General features: G+C 36.9%; 2 protein-coding genes across 2 annotated transcripts; both read left to right on the top strand.

The window, feature by feature from the left end:
* The first annotated feature begins 1,140 nt into the window (after nucleotides 1-1,140).
* On the top strand, nucleotides 1,141-5,159 carry LOC145233726 (small ribosomal subunit protein eS8-like). Its single transcript, XM_080098500.1, has 3 exons — nucleotides 1,141-1,546; nucleotides 2,008-2,143; nucleotides 4,971-5,159. Exons 1-3 carry the CDS (start codon nucleotides 1,212-1,214, stop codon nucleotides 5,124-5,126), a joined length of 627 nt encoding a protein of 208 aa, XP_079954626.1. The 5' UTR covers nucleotides 1,141-1,211; the 3' UTR covers nucleotides 5,127-5,159.
* Nucleotides 5,160-6,635: 1,476 nt separating this feature from the next.
* Nucleotides 6,636-8,304, top strand: LOC145233329 (uncharacterized). Its single transcript, XM_080098039.1, has 3 exons — nucleotides 6,636-7,428; nucleotides 7,763-7,833; nucleotides 7,896-8,304. Exons 1-3 carry the CDS (start codon nucleotides 7,000-7,002, stop codon nucleotides 8,125-8,127), a joined length of 732 nt encoding a protein of 243 aa, XP_079954165.1. The 5' UTR covers nucleotides 6,636-6,999; the 3' UTR covers nucleotides 8,128-8,304.
* Nucleotides 8,305-9,341: the final 1,037 nt, after the last annotated feature.

Genomic DNA, 9,341 nt, shown 5'->3' with positions numbered 1-9,341 from the left:
CAAGACTAACTTATTACTTGACGGTTTGCTGTGTTTGTCTAAAACTTATGTGATAAAAGCTTGTGAAATATTAAAGAAAACAAAAACACTGCAAACTTGTGAGTGTGAGTGGTTAATATTGGCATACAATCGATTTTAGTGCACATGCAAGCACGCATAAAGACAGCGCTACCAGAACCGGTGCTAGTGATTTGAAAACACAAACAAAGCAAAAAATCGTGCACCAAGCAAGGCATCGGCAAAATCATGACGGTGTATTTTTTTTTATAGATGAACAGTTGTTGTGAGGTGAAAATAGGCTAAAAATACACGCTAGATTTAGTCGCCTGAAATTGTTAAAATGCGCGAGAATCTAGGGTATTGTGATATTTAAAATTCGTGTGAACAGAACGAAGTGACGTTTGCAATAAATTGTCTTGTTGAACTGGCATTTCGAAGTTCTGACGGAATGTCATTCCAGGCTTTTGGGCCAATATATCGCATAGATTGCTGATGGACACTACCACTAACAAAATGTTTCAAATAGTTAGAATTGGAACGTGTCGACATAGTTGTAACGTTGATCTTAAGGACATCAGCAAAAATAGCTGGAAGTATGTTATTGTTGTGCTTGTGCATAAAAGTTAATTTCAAGCATATGATGTAACAAACTTTCCTCAGCTGCATTAGAATTACCAGAAATCGATCCTGCGTGTGGTAGTAGCAATTAAATTAGGTTTTAACTGTTAAGTGAAGCTTTTGTGTTGCTGGGTGAATTTAACCACCCACATCAAAGGGGGGCGATTTTGTGCCAGTGCCCTTGAAAGGGGGCGATTTCTCTAAAAAGGTTGAAGACCTCTGCTATAGACTAATGACGACGCTTAATAGTGACGTAACGGATGTCTTTTTGCATAAAATCTGATTGTGGACGTTAAACTCTACATGTGTTCGATAACAAGCGATTGTCTCTAATCAAGCTTGCTTGGCTAGTCGAACGGACAAGTTTGGTAAAGATATTGGAGACAAAATATTGGAGGTTGAAAAGTAATTCTGTAAAAGTTTGAATGTGTATAGTAACTGAAAAAGGGCAGACCAAATTTCAACAAGTTACACCCCGTTAAAAATATAAAAATAATAACGTTTTCGCTACAGCGAACAAATATTTGGGGACAAATGCGTGCTGCTATAAAATCGGCCTTTTCGACTTCTGAGTGAACGTGCCAGTTGGCAAGATGGGTATTTCACAAGATTCGTGGCATAAACGGCGCGCAACCGGTGGTAAAAGGCCTCAGCCACGCAAGAAGCGCAAGTTTGAGTTAGGAAGGCCAGCGGCGAATACCAAAATCGGCGCCAAGAGGATCCATTTGGTCCGTACTCGTGGGGGCAACCTCAAATTTCGTGGCCTTAGGTTAGATTCCGGTAACTTCTCATGGGGTTCCGAGGCCTGTTCACGCAAGACCCGTATTATCGATGTGATGTACAACGCCAGTAACAATGAACTTCTGCGTACCAAAACCCTTGTGAAGAATTGCATTGTCCAAGTTGACAGCACACCATTCAGACAATGGTAAGGAAATTATGTTGTAATACAATGAATGCAGTCTGTATTACACAAAATTGTTTTTTTTAAGATAGATGTGTTTTCTTATGAAATATCTTAAAAATAAAAAACAAAACAGCATGCTTGACATAACGTTATCCAAACGTGCCAGGCTGCTGAGTATACAAGCTGCTAGTTGTTTTTAAAAAAACGCATTTTACAGCATTTTATTATTTGTTGCACATGGAAATTGAGCGTAAAGTACTGCCTGGTTCTGTTTATCACTACGTCTTTGGTATAATTGTCTTGCATCTGGTCTTGGAGTTTACGCAGGAGACATAGTGGTCCTCCAGTCTACAGAACATGACAATTCCCGACGAGATCTCTAGCGTGCAGGACCAACATGTCCTGCATGCGTGCTTGCATGACCCATAAGTCCACAAGCAAGACCAATTTCAGCAGTCTCAAATCAAGTGATTGCATTATAGGTATGAGGCACATTACACCATTCCTCTTGGACGCAAGAAGTCATCGAAACTTACAGAGGCTGAGGAAGAAACCTTGAACAAAAAGCGTTCCAAGAAACTGCAGAGGAAATATGATGAACGCAAAAAGGAACCGAAGGTAAAATTTGAAGAAAGTTGTCATGGTGTTTTTATCAGCATGGATGTCAATTTAGGGTTTGGTAGGGTGGCATGTTTTCCCTACAAAACAACAGTCATGACAACCTTGTTTATTGCAATGGTTCCCAACCAGGGGGTAATTCTCCACTAGGGGGGAATTTGTGTCACAATATTAATCTCTTACTGGTTGTCTGTGCTATGTGTTATGCATTTGCCATATATGAGCTGAGAAAAAGAAAGTTCTCACATAATCGATTAAAAGCAGTTTAGTTTCTGTTCTAAGGATTACATTAAAATGTTAATGTAAACGAAATTTTAGCAAACTGAATTTGTACGGCGGAATTAGATTTGAATATCGACTAAAAGGCTGCACAGGACAAAAAAGGTTGGGAACCACTGGTTTATTGTTACCCTTATTTAACGAAGTATTGTCGAAAAGACCACGTTCATGACTTAGTTAAGCTAGTTTAAACTGGTTGTTTCACTTGTTTGTAATATTTTGGGTCAAAATCATAAAAAAAACGCTATAGTCTTGTGGTTCAAAAAGTAAGAATTGGCATTGTATTTGAATGAGTAAAGCTTAAATATAGTCAAGTGGGGTAAAAAAAAAACAATTTTTTGAAACTTTGTTGCCAAACTTTTATTTTAGGCAACAAAAGGTCAGTTTTTCTTTCCAACAAAGCTAACAGGACTACTTTTATAGTTATGTGACAAGTTTTTGATTTTACTAAGAAACAAAAAAAATATTTGACAAAAACTGTTGTTCTTTTTTAACCCGAAAAAGGTACAAAAAAAACAATGTCGGGGTAAAAAAAAACAAGTGGACATTAGGACCATTTAAAAAAAAATAAGTGGCAGTTGGAACTTCAATTCAATTATATGAACTTAATAAACACTTGCTTGAAATAAATTTTTGCCATGCAATACGTAGTCGTATGGTTTTGTGTGTCCAGAACAGAAATAGTTAAAAAGGAGGATAAAAATTGGTGATACGCAAGTTTCGGGCCAAAACCGAAAAATATTTAGGCACAATTTGATGGATGCTTCGTGTACCTTTATTGCACTGCATTTATTGCCATTAATTTGGTCTTTTTTGTCATTTACCAGTCTTTTGTTGGTATGCAACTAGGTTTAAATAGAGCTCACCCACTTGCTGACCGGTCATGTAACCTAAAACCTTATTGAAATAATGTTTAATTTTCTACCCCAAACTGCTTGAATTACCACATAATGATTTGATAACCTCTTTTTCTTACTTTATAGCATTTTTCTGTAGGCCTGGATCCCAATTTGTACTTTTAGCCATGCAGGTATACTTTTTGGTAAAAAATCCTCCAAAACTGGGCCCCCAAAGCAATTTTATACAACTTTGGTTTAAGTACATGTTTTATAGGCTTTCTTTTTTATTTTCTAAACTTCCAGGTGACAAATAAAAATGTTTGGGCCAAAAAAATTTTTGGGGTGCAAAAAGTACATAGTTTTTTATTAACTCATTCCTATAGAACCGTTTGGGGTAAAAACGAACAACAAGATATCTGAAAAAATTTAGAAGCTAGCCAAGTGGAGTCTTTTTTGTTTAATAGGTCATAGTTATGACACAACACAGAACAAAGGTCATTGACACCAAACTTGTAATAAAAAATCTGCAGGAAAGTTTATAAAGGTTGTTGAAGACTTTTTAACATACAAATTTTACTACTGTTGTTTCAACCTGCAGAACATTGCCTAGAAACAAAATCTGAGAATGGTTTATGGCTTATTTTTTAGGCAGAGAATAAATACATCCTGTGAAAAAGAAAGCATTTAAAAAAATTGTGGTTTAGCTGTGAGGGTATTGTTTTTTTTTAACCCCAACTTCAGCAAAAATTTTTTTTACCCCATTTGACTATATGTCTCATTTAGGAAGAACACCTATTTAATTCGCTTATGTGATTTTTATACCCAGCCTTGCATGTTTGAGAGATGTATTTTAAACTGTTTTAGGCAAGATTTGCTGTTTACTGTGATTTGCACTTCAGTGTTCCATTACAATTGGTCAGCATAAAAAATCACAACCGATCCCAGTATTAAGTGTCCTGTTGCATGTGCATTCATATTTAGGTCAAACTAGATGGCCTATGCGAAGCTGACAAAATGCAGCATACAAACTGGCAGCCACCATGTCTTGGTAGCTTACTTTAAAGAACCATTCCAGAAAATACAGGCTTTTTTAAAAATTTGCTTTCCTTTGTTAGAATTTTTCTAGATATCAGACCAATCAAGCTAAAAACTAAAAAGTAATGATATTACCACCTGGTGTGTTAAATTTATACTTTTGAAATATGATTTGTTCTACCTATAAGGGTTACAACACTGCGGGTAGTTGTTGGATAGTCTTGCATGTTCACATAGTTGATGAATATGTTACCAAACTTTCAACAGAACTGCCCCGTTTTTTAGCAATACCCATAAGGTTTAAATTGATAGCCCTTTTTTCTTGTATAGCCCTTTTTTCAGCTTTTTCATGTTTTGAACACAAAATGTTATGTGTCCGTCTGGTAGTCTGGTAGTCTGGTAGACATAGTCGTAATATCTATATTATCATTATTCAGATACACACCACAAATTGAAATTTTCTGTACATATTGTGCATAAGAAATGCAGATAAACTGTTGACTGTACTGGTTACTTCTTAAACCAAAATTTTCACAGATGGTAGTTTACTAGTTTTAGGGCCCTGGGTATAACTTAGCAAGTGTCCAGAATATTTAATGTGTCCATACACACCAAATAGGGCAAACATTTAGATTTAGTGCTCAGTTAACTTGTGTTATTCTGTGTTCTTGTAGGTTGCCCACTCACTCGAAGAACAATTCGTGCAAGGTCGAATTCTGGCTTGCATTTCATCCAGACCTGGACAGAGTGGTCGTGCTGACGGTTACATCTTGGAAGGCAAGGAACTCGAATTCTACCAGAAAAAGATCCGTGCAAGAAAGGGCAAATAAGCGACTTGCTTGAAATAAATTTTTGCCATGCAATACGTAGTCGTATGGTTTTGTGTGTCCAGAACAGAAATAGTTAAAAAGGAGGATAAAAATTGGTGATACGCAAGTTTCGGGCCAAAACCGAAAAATATTTAGGCACAATTTGATGGATGCTTAGTGCATACACACATTTTTATGTTGTTGGATGTAAACTCAATTATGACTAGTGATGGGACGAGTACCTGGTGCTCGGCATCGAGAGATTTAAGTGGTATCGATACTCGCACTCCTCAATTTTCGATGCCGAAGGCCGTATACGGGTAACTTTTTGCCAGTACTTGCTTCGGACAGCACAAATCGATAAAAGTTCCTCCAGGTTACGTATATTTTTTTCACTATCGTGTGGAAATCTCATTTTTCTACATGCTTCTGCATGTGCGTATATACTCCGACCATGGCAGATAATTTAGCTAGCCATATACAGCTAAGTACAACATTATGTTTTTAAATGCTCGGTAATCGGCATCGAAGGTATATACACGTGGTAATCGGCATCGGTATTTAAAATCTGGTATCGTCCCATCCCTAATTATGACCCTTCGAAGAACTTTTATGACAGACAACATAAGCTGAACAAAACATCTAATATTTCTGCACGCACCGTTTAGTACAGGGGTCGGCAACCCCGAGGTGGTTTCTCATGGCACGCCAACCGATTTACGTGTTTATATTGAAGTAACAGTTTTACCTGTTACACTGCTTGTTTTTAGTTTTTATCATAACATTGTCTTAAAATTCAGCTTTACATGCACAAAACACTCTGCATTTTCTTTATTATTGATATCTACTGGCACGAACCACTATTATTTAAAAAAAACGTTGGTACGCGAGCGCATTAGCACATGGAAATAACAAGTAAATTGGCACGCGTCGCCTAAAAGGTTGCCCACCCCTGGTTTAGTATGGGAATTTTCTAATGATCGATTTGAAAAGTTCAGGCATTGATTTCAGAAAAGTTCAGTTGAGGCCAAATTTTTGAAAACTTTCGGACTGAAACCGATGCGTCAGAGAATCACACATAAAAATAATGCTTGTCAAAATGGACAAAATTGTACCTAAATTACTATTGGGAAAATGTTAAGATGAACATAAATTCATAACTGGGATCAGCCCTAAAGCGTCATTGCAGACCAGCGATCACGGAACACTCATATATAAATCACAGTACGTCAGGACCATGGAAGGCGACATACCGAATCAGCCAGTCACCAAGCATTCACCACCATATGGCAAGGTGTAGGCTAGAAATATCTAGCCTGTGGTGGGATTCGAACCCACGACAGGATTTCTTGAGTCATGGAATATTCACAATGAACATCAAAACAGATGTGATGCTTTTAGCGTGCTATAGGCACCTACTCAAAGATTAAGGGCCCAATCATTCATTATCGCAGTGTTTCCGTTGCGTTGTAGCGTGCTTGCGTTTAATTATTGTTTTTCCTTTGTTATCGTCACTGTACTACGCGCATTCAGTGTTATTTACCCTGATGAAGGCGACGTGTATAGGACGTCGAAACGTCGGAATAAAAATGCAATTGCCAGAAGAGCTCTACAAAGGGGAATATAGAACCAGACATAGTGAATGGAGCAAACATGATGTAGGTGCGCGCTAAAGGTTAGCGATCTGAAAGGGGGTCGTACAGAGGACACCAGAAACAAAAAAGGTTGCGTGCCCGATATAATGAAATAAAAGTCAATTGCCATAAATTTCGGTGGAAAAAAATCGTCTTTGTTATGCAAGCTAAAATAATCGATTTCGTTGGGAGTGTATAAGGAGACCCCCAAGCAAATTAACAGCAGTTTGATGTAAACCCGATCAGTGCGAAGCTACACTATGAATACCAGACCAAACAGAAACCTTCCTTCCATAAAAATGGCAGTCCTGGGCGAGTATGGGAGCGGGCGGGAGTTGTTTTTGCGTCGGTTCAAAGCAACGAAATTCGGCGAAGAAGAAGAACAGTTGTGTTGTGCAAAAAGAGATAAACTTTTCAAAGCAGTACCACGAAAATGTCCATCATTCTCTTGTTCTGTGTTTGTTTGCTGGAAAAGGAGCAGCAAAAGCAGTGGTCGAGATCTGCAAGAAATGTATGACATTTGCATTAAAGAGTCGCCTTTGATTTCTTGCTTTCCCAAAAATTCGCTTGAAGAATGGGACGCCGGTGCAATTGGCCTGAGATCCGTGGATGCTTACATTGTGCTGTACGACGTTTCCAAGCCGACAACCATATGTTATGCATTAAAAATAAGAGAAGAAATAATAAAGGTTGTGCAAACTTTTACGCTTTTTATTGATATCCTTTTATTAAAAGTTTAGATCTTAATAACTGGTTGTTCGTTAAAATTTTAATTTTAATTACTTGCAATTTTAATTTCAATTACTTTTCTAAAAAATCACCAAACCATTCAAACAAAAATTGCATATTCGTAGCATACATTGTCCCTGTAGAAAACAATACATTTTTTAAGATTTCGAACGTTTTAAACAATTCACGAATAGAGTTTTTAAATTTGACATTAGATTCAGATATTTGGAATTGTCCAGCAACAGAGAAAACACAATTTAAAATTTATGCAGTTCTTTCTCTACTTAATAACAGGCATTCGCACCACCAAGCTGTAGAGACCAATCCACCTTCAACAAAATATTTCGAAGAACTCCAAGTGGGCGGTAAATTTACATGTCCTCTTTTCTTTGTGGTATGATCCAGTTACCATACATAATTTTTGCAGCGTTTTTAGCCGACAATATAAATTTCCGTCTGTATTAATCGTTGAAAACGACCCTTCGTTACCACAAGCGAAAAGCAAAATGGGGGAAGAAAAGGTTAACCCCCAAATCCTGAAATTGCAGCACGAAATATCAAAATATACAACAATGAAGTGCTCGTTGGATAGTGGATGGGATGTTACCAACGTTGTAAAGGCAAGCATTGAAGCTGTTCTTGATGGGAAAGAAATATAAATCGGAATTTATAATTGCCCTTTTTTCACCAAACAACAAACAACATTTCTTGCTTTACTAATTCACTTTGTCTGCATTTGTGCTGTAGTGGTTACAAAACCACTGCTATAATGAGTATTATTGTTGCCCCCTTCATTTTGATTAAGTTATTTTTTTTATTCGAATTGTTTGTTTTTATCGCTTGTCCATCCCTTTTTGCCATAAAGTGTTTGATAGGTTGGAATGAAACTTTTACAACTGATAGATTGTCATGTAGATGCTTCTTTTTGTTTTACTCGATAGCCCCAGCTGTTTTACTCGATTGCTGCCGTTAGCTCCCAAACATTTTTGATATGACATGTCTTTGTTGATGGCCAGCACAAACAAAAGTTCCTGTAAAGTCTTGTAAATGCTACCTTTTATATCTTGAGATGTTTTATTTACAACTTTGCATGTGTGCGACCCATGAGTTTCTGTCTGCAGAAACAAACAGGGGTTAAAATAATAATTTTTTTTTTTACATAAACGATCTTTGCGACAATGATTTGGCAACACTGATAATTCTATTTTTTTAGTTGGCAACCCTGATTTTCGGGCCACTTATAAAATGTGCAATTAATTTAGGCTAGGCCTATATAGTGTCACAATATCAAACCTGATTTATGTTTTATTAGGCCCTCAAGCTTGCGTTAAAACATTATTGCTGCCACATGCCAATTGTCGTTGGCATGCTTAAAAAGTTTGAATAACAAAGCAAAACGTTATAATTTCGTCCGCTTATTGACGATGTTGCCATTTGCGCTGTATTGCATTTCGCGTCATTTTTGGATTTGGGTTGGTTTTTAAAACCGCGATCTTAAAAAATAAAAGAATTCTTTGAATACGTATGTAGTATTCAGATGGTAGTATTTTGCTTTAAGGCGTAATGTTTCGCATGATTAGTTAAGCATGACCGGCGCTTTTTCAAATTTGACGTCATATCATCGAAAAAGAAATTTTAAAATGATCTGATTCATTTGTGTTTTGTGTTGTGTCTGTTGTTTAGACGAGAAAGGATTGGCGTTGTCGTTTTCTGTGCCTGTAAGTAAAAGCGATAGTGGAAACAAATCGTCGTCACTTGTTTAAAACCAGTTTAAGTCTGTGTAGATGTTTTAAAGTTTTAAAACCAAAATCATTAAGTCAGATCATTTTTTTCACAAGTCACCAAAGGACAGATATTTTGGAACAGTATTTGC

This window comes from Phallusia mammillata, chromosome 6, assembly GCF_965637545.1.
Source record: "Phallusia mammillata chromosome 6, kaPhaMamm4.hap1.1, whole genome shotgun sequence".
Lineage (NCBI taxonomy): Eukaryota > Metazoa > Chordata > Ascidiacea > Phlebobranchia > Ascidiidae > Phallusia > Phallusia mammillata.
Note: the sequence above shows the minus strand (reverse complement) of the source record. Positions and strands in the feature narration are given on the sequence as shown.